This window comes from Polyodon spathula, chromosome 25 (assembly GCF_017654505.1).
Source record: "Polyodon spathula isolate WHYD16114869_AA chromosome 25, ASM1765450v1, whole genome shotgun sequence".
NCBI classification, from domain to species: Eukaryota; Metazoa; Chordata; class Actinopteri; order Acipenseriformes; family Polyodontidae; genus Polyodon; species Polyodon spathula.
Genome location: NC_054558.1, coordinates 9,497,707 through 9,510,739, shown reverse-complemented (window position 1 = coordinate 9,510,739; position 13,033 = coordinate 9,497,707). Strand labels below are relative to the sequence as shown.

At 40.5% G+C, this 13,033-nt stretch overlaps 1 protein-coding gene across 2 annotated transcripts in view; it reads left to right on the top strand.

The window, feature by feature from the left end:
* Positions 1-13,033, top strand: part of LOC121299452 (copine-5) — a 128,927-nt gene that overhangs the window by 35,491 nt on the left and 80,403 nt on the right. The window contains exons 4-7 of one of the 2 annotated variants that reach the window (XM_041227150.1): positions 4,730-4,833; positions 6,914-6,953; positions 9,814-9,828; positions 9,910-9,986. In XM_041227150.1, the coding sequence (XP_041083084.1) occupies positions 4,730-4,833; positions 6,914-6,953; positions 9,814-9,828; positions 9,910-9,986 (236 nt within the window). The remainder of the gene's footprint in view (positions 1-4,729; positions 4,834-6,913; positions 6,954-9,813; positions 9,829-9,909; positions 9,987-13,033) is intronic. The other variant, XM_041227152.1, reaches the window with a different exon arrangement.

Sequence of the window (13,033 nt, the reverse complement as noted above, 5' to 3'; positions counted from 1 at the left end):
CTGGTTCCACTTCCAATTATTGGGGTACCGTTTGAAAGGATTGGTGTAGATTTAGTAGGCCCTCTGGAGGGAACAGAGTCAGGATATCGGTATATTTTAGTAGTAGTGGACTACGCAACGAGATATCCAGAAGCTGTTCCCTTACGCTCTATGAATGCAGTAGCTGTAGCGAATGAATTGGTAAAAATATTCTCTAGGGTGGGAATCCCGAAAGAAATTCTCACTGATCAGGGCACTAATTTTATGTCAGACTGTATTCAGCAACTATATAAATTATTGAAAATCCGTTCAATTAGAACCTCAGTTTTTCATCCTCAAACGGATGGGCTTGTTGAACGATTTAATCAGACTTTGAAAAATATGTTGCGCCGCTTTGTAGATCAAGAAAAACGCAATTGGGCTAAACTGCTTCCCTACTTGCTCTTTGCAGTTCGCGAGGTACCACAATCCTCAACGGGGTTTTCCCCGTTTGAGCTCTTGTACGGTCGGCAGCCGCGGGGTATCTTGGATCTCATAAGAGAAGGCTGGGAAGAACAGTCAAAGGAGTCTAAAAATGTAGTAAAATACGTGTTGCAGTTACGCGATCGCTTAGAATTAGTCGGTCGATTGGCACATGACAATCTCAAAGCGGCACAGCAGAAGCAGCAACAAAGCTACAATAAAAATGCAAGAATTCGGAACTTTCGACCTGGAGATAAAGTGTTGTTATTGTTGCCCTCATCGGAATCTAAGTTGTTTGCTAAATGGCAGGGTCCCTTTCAGGTTATTCGAGCAATTGGTAAAGTCAATTATGAGATCCGACAGCCTGGGCGTCGGAAAGAAAGTCAAATTTATCATGTTAATCTCCTGAAACCGTGGAAAGAACGGGAAGTCCATTTTATATCTCCTGTACAGGAGGGAGAGGATTTTGGACCCTCAATTGAGTCAGAGTCAGCAATTGAGGTCCCGATGGGGGAACAATTAACTCCTGATCAGCGTGAAGAGGTAAGCAATCTAATTAAAATGTTCAGTGATGTGTTTTCTAACGTGCCTGGAAGAACGCATTTGATCGAACATGCTATTATCACTCCGCCAGGTCTAAGAGTTAGACAGAGACCGTATCGCATTCCAGAGAGTCGGAGAGATTCTGTTCGAAGGGAGGTGGAGTGTATGTTGAAACTTGGGGTAATTGAACCTTCCCGAAGTGAGTGGTGTAGCCCAATAGTACCAATAGACAAGCCAGATGGGTCACTACGATTATGTATCGATTTTAGGAGGGTGAATGCTATCTCCAAGTTTGATGCATATCCCATGCCTCGAGTAGATGAACTCTTAGACAAACTGGGGCAAGCTCGGTTTATTTCAACTCTGGATCTGACGAAAGGATATTGGCAAATTCCATTAACGAAAGCCTCTCGTGAGAAAACGGCATTTTCAACCCCAGAGGGTCTTTTTCAATTTTGTACTATGCCGTTCGGACTTCATGGAGCGCCTGCTACTTTTCAGAGACTAATGGACAGGGTTTTACAACCTCATCGAGAGTATGCAGCTGCGTATATCGATGATGTAGTCATTTATAGTTCTTCCTGGAGAGAACATTTGACTAGATTAGAAGCCGTCTTACAGTCTCTGAGGAGGGCGGGGCTCACAGCGAACATGGCAAAGTGCGCTATTGGAAAAGAAGAAACTAAATATTTAGGTTTCATAATGGGTAAGGGTAGAGTGAAACCGTTGGTTTCAAAAGTCCAGGCTTTGTTGGATTCACCGGTACCTACCACGAAAACCCAGGTGAGATCACTGTTAGGGTTGGCTGGTTATTACCGCCGCTTTATTCCACACTTTTCCACTATAGCCGCCCCTCTCACTGATCTCACTAAAAAGAACGCTCCAAATAAAATTAAGTGGAGTGCAGAGTGTCAGACAGCCTTTGAATCTATTAAAACTAATTTGAGTCAGGCCCCAGCATTAATAAGCCCGGATTTCAGCCGAGAGTTCGTCCTGCAGACAGATGCATCGCAGACTGGTCTGGGGGCGGTTCTGTCCCAGGAGAGAGATGGTATAGAACACCCGATACTATACATCAGTCGAAAGTTACTGCCCAGAGAACAGAGGTATTCGGTAGTGGAGAAAGAATGCCTGGCAGTGAAATGGGCAGTGGAATCTTTAAAATACTATCTTCTGGGACGACCTTTTGTACTCATCACAGATCACGCTTCTTTAAAGTGGTTAGACACGATGAAGGATTCAAACGCTAGGATTACGCGGTGGTACCTGGCGCTCCAACCCTTCGCCTTTCAAATAAGGTATCGTGCGGGTAAGTTACATCAAAATGCTGATTTTTTTTCCCGGGAGGGAGGGAAAAGGGAAGGGTTAGAGGTTTCCGAGTGTTCCTTCGGCTCCACTCTGAGGGGTGGGATATGTGATGAGTCAAAGGGTTTTCGGTCTGTGATTCAGCCTCCCGACAGTAGATGGCATCAAACCAACTCGGGACTTCCCTTACCAAGATCTCGTGACCATGGCAAAAGTCATCTTTTGAGGGGCGGCACCTTGGTGAGGGGCGGAAGTACGAGTATGTAAATTCCAGCCACTGGAGTCAAGTGAAGGATAAGGACACTTGTCAGTTGGGGATTGGTGTTCCTCTGACTACAGAGGCGGGACATTACATACTAAAGGGAACGTACTACTGTGTTCGGGGTTGGTCTGAAAGTAAAATAGGAGGAGTAACGGGTGGAGGGAGAGACTGGTTTGCTGCAGTGGGATTTTTAAAACAAAAAAACACTAACATTTCTTTTGTCTTTTTTTTGTTTATGTATGGGTCACCACGAAGACAATTAAAGACGAGTCATCACGGTTTGTTTTGGATTTCACCCCTGCACTCCTTCCCTCACACCATTTTGTTTTCTTTTGTTATTTAATCATTTTGTTGTGTATAGAGAATAAAAATAAATTATTTTATTTCTGTACACATAAATTACTGTCTGGACATTCCATTTAATACACTCACGCCTCACAATCACTTACTCTCGGACTTGCCAGGAGTTCAATGTTGATGACAATGTAACAAATGAATGGAATCCATGTTAACACAACGGTTTCTTATCTTGTTTCTTATCAGCGTAGAGTTCTGTATATATTCTCAGAGCAGGTATAACAGAAGCACAGTTGTGGTTCAACCCGTCCCTGGACTTTGGGACCAATACCCAAGGGAGGGAGAGGGTTGTTCTGCCGCCCAGGTCTCCCAGTCCTCAGGAGAACCTTCCTGTTCTTCTACTGACTGTCAGCCAGCTGCTTCCATCCACAGGAATTAAGAGAAAATAACAGAATGCATGGGGAAGAAAACGTAAATCCGACAAGCACTGAGCGCTTTCAGAATTACACATGATTAGGTGTGAAGTCCATTAATTAGGCAGCAGCTAATTATATATCATCAGTCTGCTCCGGTTTGGGAATTAATTGGTGGGCATAAAAAGCTCAACCCAGCTGCAATTAGCATCACAAAGGTTCTAACTAAAGCTCCCAGCCTGGAGCAGGCAGTGCATATTGAATATGCTAATGTCAATCTGCTTGAGCAGAGCGTGCATTGATTAGGACAGATGATATAATGAACTCATGAAATAATTGCCATATACGCTTTTGGGATATTAGGACACGTTGACTGATACAGTGAATATGTGGGGGAGGCCCTTGTATGTTGACTTGAATTGATTATAAAGCAATTAGAAATCCTCAGATACATTGTGAAAAGTGTTTTTAAATCAAGGGAAGTAATGTTAAAACTGTACTATGCATTAGTAAGACCTCATCTTGAATATTGTGTTCAGTTCTAGTCACCTCGCTACAAAAAGGATATTGCTGCTCTAGAAAGAGTGCAAAGAAGAGCGAGAATTATTCTGGGTTTGTCATGTGCAGACAGGCTAAAATAATTGAATCTGTTCAGTCTTGCACAAAGAAGGCTACGCGGCAATCTGATTCAAGCATTCAAAATTCTAAAAGGCATTGACAATGTAGACCCAAGGGACTTTTCGATCAGAAAAAAGAAACAAGGATCAGGGGTCACAAATGGAGATTAGACAAAGGGGCATTCAGAACAGAAAATAGGAGGCACTTTTTTACACAGAGAATTGTGAGGGTCTGGAACCAACTCCCCCGTAATGTTGTTGAAGCTGACACCTTGGGATCCTTCAAGAAGCTGCTTGATGAGATTCTGGGATCAATAAGCTACTAATAACCAAACGAGCAAGATGGGCAGAATGGCCTCCTCTCGTTTGTAAACTTTTTTATGTTCTTCTTATGTTCTTATGTACTTAGCCCTATACAAGTTTCACCACCGCATTGCACTGTTCTTTTGCACTGCATTTTTAAAATCTATTTTTGCACTGTATTTTTGCAGTCCCCCCCCCCTCCTTTTCCCATGGTTATATTATGCATTTACTATAGTCTACCCTAGTTCTCCATGTTTATTAATTTGCTTTAGTATACCTAGCTATTCTTTCCAATGTTTAACCCTGCTTTACCATGCTTTCACTGTGCTTTATAACACTCTGCTTTGCTTTTACTCTGGGGAACTGTTAGAAGGGTATTTGTACACATGGAATGTAGTAAGCTGGGTGTAGGCTGTTGTTCAGATGTTAATCTGGCTGATGCAGCAGGAATTCACTTTGCAGTCAGCATGGACGGCCAAGCTGACTAACTGTAGAGGGGTTATCTGTGATGGTCTTTCAGTGTCTCAATGTGCCTCCTCTCTTAACAGTTTGGAAGAACAGAAGTGATTGACAACACATTGAACCCAGACTTCATCCGAAAATACATCCTAGATTACTTCTTTGAAGAGAAACAGAATCTACGCTTTGACTTGTAAGTTATTGCTTTTCTGGGTTATGACACTGCCGGAAGGTTGGAACGTTTGCTGCAGGAATTGTATATCTTTAAGACAAGGGCATTTGTATCCATATTTCTACAGGCAAGAGACCTGGGCAAGGCTTATATCAGGTCCCTGGATCTTACATTTAATTTAGGAAGGAACAACTGGAAATAGTTTGTTTATTACTTTTTATGAGAATAAAAGGTCATGCATTCTATATTCTGAAACATAATCTAATACTTGAATGGCTTGAGATGTATACCTCTAAAACAGATCAAAATAGACAATGGAACATAATGGAATAAGAATAGAAAACTAATAGTTAATTATGCCCTAACTCAATGACGCCAGAAGGATATGAAACGTTGTGACCATGGTAGGAGGTGGGACTGCATGGGTTCAAAGTTTCAAAGGCTTTGATCTCTAGATAGGTGTCAGTTAGAACATAATATGGAATCCTGAGCCAGAGAAGTTCAAATTAAACTACACAACTGGCATCAAAAACCAACAAATTCCTTCTGTTTGTCAGTACCCGACGACATATCTATCTATCTATCTATCTATCTATCTCTATATCTATCTATCTATCTATCTATATATATATATATATATATATATATATATATATATATATATATATATATATATATATATATATATATATATGTATATATATGTATTTAAAATGTGTGTTTCCATTGAAAAGCTCTTTATTATGTGCTATTTTTGGAAAACAAGTGAATGTGGCCTTGTGTGTCTATGTAAACAGGTGGTCTTTATAAAGAGATGGCCCTAGGCAGCTTACACTATAAATTAGACCATTTTCAGAAACAAGCCAGACATTTTGGTATCAAAGCAACGGAAACCATGTCTACAGAATACCCAAGACATAACCACTCAAGACATAACTGCTCAAGACATAACTGCTCAAGGACATTCAACCCGCGATAGAAGCAGATGCCACTCACTCTCCAGAAACATGCCGGCAGACAGAGCTCAACAGATAGAAAGGAAATTCCTACTGGTAACTAAATTCCACAGTTTGGATAGCCAATTCTAATATGGGGTGATGTCCTGAAACAAGGTGTTACATCTCTGTGAGTGAAGCATGAAGTATAAATCCACAGCAGTAAAATGTTACACAACACTCCCTGAATGTTGATAACAAGTGTATTTCTTAATAAAATATGCTGTGGTTTTTAACTAGCTGGAGGCCAGGGCAGTTTTGGGAGAGAAGCTTCATAAGACTATGATCAGTGGCATTTCCATACCTGAAGAGACTTCATTGCCCAGCTCTGTGGCAACACATTTAATCATTTCTGGCAAATATGTGCTTAAATGTTCACCCCAATAGGGGCATGATTCGTTGCATTCATTTGCATGCAATTAACTTGAATCTGTTGATGTTCCCTTGGGGTATTTCATCAAGGGATATGTCAGCTGATAATGCACTTTTATTTTTAATAATGTCACTTGACATTTCACTCTGCATCCCATTCCAACCCTGTGGGAGGGGGAGGACCTGGAGAGTACTCCTCTGTAAATCTGAAAGCCTTGTTTTAGCCTCAAAGAAACTGCTAAATGAATTTGTGTAATTAAATGTGATATTGAAATGCAATCTGTATAACATCTTTAAAAAAATATTTAAAAATATTTATACAGTAATTGCGTATGGGGTTAGAGAACAAGAATACAGTGCCAGGGGATCCCCATGGAGGCTGTGCAATGCTCTACCGTGACAGGTTGTAGGCTTTAAAAATCAACCCCCAAGATAACTAGACAACTGCTTCTGCAAATGCTGCTTCTTTTCATTGTTTGTCACAATGCAAACGCATTTAATACATGTCAAGGGAGCGTTTACCTTTGCTTTTGAAGCAATTTTATTCATGTTCTGGCTTATTCGTTGATTAGTGATTAATCGTTGAATAAAGAGTGAAACTTGACAGTAATCATGACCCCATACTGCACAAGTCATACATGTACCTACAGTAGGCATGCATGCAGATGTCAGGGCATTGACAGGTCGCATCTCTAATGTGTTTTCTTTAAAATCTGCATTGCTTGTGATTGCAGTTATGACGTGGATTCAAAAAGCCCAGATCTGTCAAAACATGTAAGTAAGAATATATTTTCTCATTTTCAAGCTATAAGAAATGACTCAAATACTAATACCTGCTTAAATCCCTTTATAACGATAAGCAATTGAATATATGTTTTTATCCTGGTCATAAATATATATATATATATATATATAATACTGTGCAAAAGTTTTAGGCAGGTGTGAAAAAATGCTGTAAAGTAAGAATGCTTTCAAAAATAGACATGTTAATAGTTTATATTTATCAATTAACAAAATGCAAAGTGAGTGAACAGAAGAAAAATCTACATCAAATCAATATTTGGTGTGACCACCCTTTGCCTTCAAAACAGCATCAATTCTTCTAGGTACACTTGCACACAGTTTTTGAAGGAACTCAGCAGGTAGGTTGGCCCAAACATCTTGGGGAACTAACCACAGTTCTTCTGTGGATTTAGGCAGCCTCAGTTGCTTCTCTCTCTTCATGTAATCCCAGACAGACTAGATGATGTTGAGATCGGGGCTCTGTGGGGGCCATACCATCACTTCCAGGACTCCATTCTTCTTTACTCTGAAGATAGTTCTTAATGACTTTCGCTGTATATTTGGGGTCGCTGTCATGCTGCAGAATAAATTTGGGGCCAATCAGATGCCTCCCTGATGGTATTGCATGATGGATAAGTATCTGCCTGTACTTCTCAGCATTGAGGAGGCCATTAATTCTGACCAAATCCCCAACTCCATTTGCAGAAATGCAGCCCCAAACTTTCAAGGAACCTCCACCATGCTTCATTGTTGCCTACAGACATTCATTCATGTACCGCTCTCCAGCCCTTCGGCGAACAAACTGCCTTCTGCTACGGCCAAATATTTCAAATTTTGACTCATCAGTCCAGAGCACCTGCTGCCATTTTTCTGCACCCCAGTTCCTGTGTTTTCATGCATATTTGAGTCGCTTGGCCTTGTTTCCACGTCGGAGGTATAGCTTTTTGGCCGCAAGTCTTCCATGAAGGCCACTTCTGACCAGACTTCTCCAGACAGTAGATGGGTGTACCAGGGTCCCACTGTTTTCTGCCAATTCTGAGCTGATGGCACTGCTGGACATCTTCAGATTGCTAAGGGAAGTAAGCATGATGTGTCTTTCATCTGCTGCAGTAAGTTTCCTTGGCCGACCACTACGTTTACGGTCCTCAACGTTGCCCGTTTCTTTGTGCTTCTTCAAAAGAGCTTGGACATCACATCTGGAAACCCCTGTCTGCCTTGAAATTTCTGCCTGGGAGAGACCTTGCTGATGCAGTATAACTACCTTGTGTCTTGTTGCTGTGCTCAGTCTTGCCATGGTATGATGTGTCTGGAATCAACTCCCCAGTAATGTTGTTGAAGCTGACACCCTGGGATCCTTCAAGAAGCTGCTTGATGAGATTTTGGGATCAATAAGCTACTAACAACCAAACGAGCAAGATGGGCCGAATGGCCTCCTCTCGTTTGTAAACTTTCTTATGTTCTTATGTTCTTATATGACTTTTGAGAGTAAACTGTCTTCAGCAACCTCAACTTGTTAGCTGAGTTTGGCTGTTCCTCACCCAGTTTTATTCTTCCTACACAGCTGTTTCTGTTTCAGTTAATGATTGTGTTTCAACCTACCTATTGAATTGATGATCATTAGCACCTGTTTGGTATGATTGTTTAATCATACACCTGACTATATGCCTACAAAATCCCTGACTTTGTGGAAGTGCACCTAGAAGAATTGATGCTGTTTTGAAGGCAAAGGGTGGTCACAACAAATATGGATTTGATTTAGATTTTTCTTCTGTTCACTCACTTTGCATTTAGTTAATTGATAAATATAATCTTATAACATGTCTATTTTTAATGCATTCTTACTTTACAGCATTTTTTCACACCTGCCTAAAACTTTTGCACAGTACTTTATGTATGTATGTGTGTATAAATTGAAATAGTCAATTGTTTGGTATATTTCAATATATTAAATGGCTGCTCGCTAAGCTTTGACTCATGAGCAGTGCTTGATTTGTGCCGGGGCTTGCTGGGGCCCCGGAACCTCTTCAGTTATGAAAGTTAAAAATCTCATATAAATTTTTGCTCTCAAATTCATTTTCTTGATATTCTCAACTAGATTCTTGTGTCCGCGCTAAAGGGAGACAGTCCGCTGAGTGAGTGTCTTTAGTGACACTGGCAGCACAACAAGGACTGCGACTCTGTTGTTTTTTATTCACAAATAAGCTTTCTTGATTTGGAAAAATGTCTGCTTTCTACTGTGGCTCATTGAGACATAAAAAATATATATATGTCTCTCGTTATCTCGTGATCACGATATTTTTTTTCATGTCCTCAACAAGCCATCTTAGTATTCTGTTTTGATGGATTAAAATATAAATTTAGTTGTTTGTTTTTATAAGGGGTTTTGCAGTTACTATATATATATATATATATATATATATATATATATATATATATATATACAAATGTAATGTATGTACACATATCTTTATGAATGTATGTACCTTTACACAGACCCTATAAATGTGTATACCTGTACACAGATCCCTATGAATGTATATACCTGTACACAGACCCCTATGAATGTGTATACCTGCACACAGATCCCTATGAATGTGTATACCTGTTCACAGATCCCTATGAATGTATATACCTGTACACAGACCCCTATGAATGTGTATACCTGCACACAGATCCCTATGAATGTGTATACCTGTTCACAGATCCCTATGAATGTATATACCTGTACACAGATCCCTATGAATGTGTATTGCTGTTTTTGTATGATTTACTGTGCAGTACTGTGCTTGTGTTTTATGCTACATGATGTGTTTTGTTGTGTTAACGCTGCTGCCTGCCCACCTACTGGAAGCTCTCCGAACTCAACGTACGTCTTTGCATGCATACACATTCTTTTAAAGGTGTTGCTCTGCAGTGTGTCTCTGACCCTGCTCTCTGTGTTCACCAGGACTTTCTCGGGCAGACTTTCTGCACTTTGGGGGAGATCGTGGGCTCACCAGCAAGCCGTCTGGAAAAGCCCTTGAGGTAAGCAACTGTCTGGATCTGCCCAAACACCAGTTACAGGATCACTATAACTATAACAACGCTATTAAAGGCTTTGAAGATTATTAACGAGGGATAGCCGTTTATCACTAGATTATTTTTTAAATAGCTCCATATCATATTATAAAGTCATAATAAAGCTGCTGATAATACCTGACTTCAATCAAGATTTACGGCACTGTGTGATCATTTTGCTATAATCCAGGCCTTGTATGGTGTACCCTGGTGCTACAGTAACACCCCTGCTGCACTAGCCTCTATTGCCCTGTAACCTGTGTTGTACCCTGATGCTACAGTAACACCCCTAGCCTCTATTGCACTGTGTCCTGTGTGGTACCCTGGTGCTGCAGTAACACCCCTGCAGCTCTAGCCTCTATTTCACTGTGTCCTGTGTTGTACCCTGGTGCTACAGTAACACTCCTGCTGCACTAGCCTCTATTGCACTGTAACCTGTGTGATACCCTAGTGCTGCAGTAACACCCCTGCAGCTCTAGCCTCTATTGCACTGTGTCCTGTGTGGTACCCTAGTGCTGCAGTAACACCCCTGCAGCTCTAGCCTCTATTGCACTGTGTCCTGTGTTGTACCCTGGTGCTACAGTAACACCCCTGCTGCACTAATTCACTGCTTTCAATATTACATTTTTTATGTTAAGTTTTTTTTTTATGTTAAGGGTATTGATCCCAGAATCTCATCAAGAAGCTTCTTGAAGGATCCCAGGGTGTCAGCTTCAACAACATTACTGGGGAGCTGATTCCAGACCCTCACAATTCTCTGTGTAAAAAAGTGCCTCCTATTTTAGGGGCATTCAGAACAGAAAATAGGAGACACTTTTTTACACAGAGAATTGTGAGGGTCTGGAATCAACTCCCCAGTAATGTTGTTGAAGCTGACACCCTGGGATCCTTCAAGAAGCTGCTTGATGAGATTCTGGGATCAATAAGCTACTAACAACCAAATGAGCAAGATGGGCAGAATGGCCTCCTCTCGTTTGTTAACTTTCTTATGTTCTTATGTTCTTAAGTAGCACAATAAAGGGGGAGCGCTGTATGCAGCAAACAGATTTGTAAAGTTGTTAAATTAACACTAAAATGTATCCAGATTTACTTTGTTTATTGCATGAATTAAACATCTAATTTTTCCAGCTAAATTGAATTGAATCCCCCGTCTTGCTTAGGGTAGGATCAGAGATTGAGAGAAGCTAAGATCAGTATATTCTAGGAAGTCATGGCTTTTTGATGTGAGAGTAGGTTGCATGCGGTTGAGTCAAAATAATTGTGTGGAGAGATAAAAAAAAAGCAACAAATAAAAAAACATAATGAACTGTAAAAGACACCTGCAGCTAAACAATCCTGTACACTTGTGTAAAACCCCTGGCTTGTCCAAAGCACTCCATCTATTAATGTGTTCATTATTCAATATGTGCTCCAATATCTGTCTCTGAGGATCCTCTGTGGAGTTCTGAGGCACAGTTATCAGCCAATCAGCCGTCAGCATCTGAATGTTCTGTTTAATAAATAATGAGGTGCACAACAGTAGTCATACACAGTATTAGATATCACAAAAAACAGGGGTGGTACAATGCATAGGCTTTTTAAAAAATAAAACAAGCTTTTTTACAAAAATAAAATAAGCTATAAATAAATCAAATGAGCAGTAACAATCGAAAAACCAAAAGGTACAAAAGTGTTGAAAAAATAAATAAAAATAGCTTGAAAGTGTTAAAGTATTAAAATGTTAAAAACAAGGTTATTTAAAAAAAAAATACATTTTAAGAAAATAAGTAAGATCCAGTGGACGTATGTCAACCTGGTAGAGGCAGCTTTTAGTGATACAAATAGATATTGCTAAAAAATAAAGCAAACATGTCGAATGTACCACCCCTGTTTATCCCCATTTCACTGATAGCCAAAACCTTTGTTTAATTCACCATTTTACTGTGACAAACTACAAACATGGAACATGGTTTCCAGAATTGCCCTAAAGACTACAAACACGTGACGGGAGGGGGGGTGGGACTTCCGGAATTGCTTAAAAGCTACAAACACATGACAGGAACTGGGAGACGAGACTTCCAGTCAATCCCGATTGGCTAAGGGCACCTGTCAAAACCAAATGCTGCATTCCCATTGGTTAAAATTAACATGGTGATATCTAATACTGAATATAACTGTTCACATCTTCAGTTTTGCTTGATTTTTAATCCCCCTGATTTTTCCAGCATGCAAACTGAAACAAGAACAGCACTGCTTTTTTAGTGAGATAAGAGGTTTTGTGGTAAAAAAAAAAAAAAGGAAAAAAACGTTATTACAATGCTGTATATGAAATCATACAGGGCAATCCATTGGTTTTAACTGTGTGTGAATGTCATGGGTATTAATTGGAAATGCTGTACAATTGGCAGACCTGTTAATTGGGTGACTATGGTCCCTGTTACAAAAACTTTATGGACTGTTTTAAGGAATATTATTAAACATTATCTTAGGCTAAAGAGTTATTTGAAAACTGAGAATAAACTCATAACCTTCTCTAAAGCACTTTATAAACTTGATTGAAAGGACTTTAAAAAATAAAAAATAAAACAACAAAAAATAAACCAATCCTGACAAATCTGCCCTTTATGTTAACACGTGATGCCCTATGTGTGACACTGCTGCAGCAAGCACGCACAGGCACTGCTATAGGATTGTGTGAGGGTCAGTGCCAATGAGTGCACACACAGGCACTGCTATAGGAGTGTGGGAGGGTCAGCGCCAATGAGTGCACACACAGGCACTGCTATAGGAGTGTGGGAGGGTCAGTGCCAATGAGTGCACACACAGGCACTGCTATAGGAGTGTGTGAGGGTCAGCGCCAATGAGTGCACACATAGGCACTGCTATAGGAGTGTGTGAGGGTCAGCTCCAATGAGTAGGCACTGCTATGTGTGGGAGGGTCAGCTCCAATGAGTGCACACACAGGCACTGCTATAGGAGTGTGGGAGGGTCAGCTCCAATGAGTGCACACACAGGCACTGCTATAGGCGTGTGGG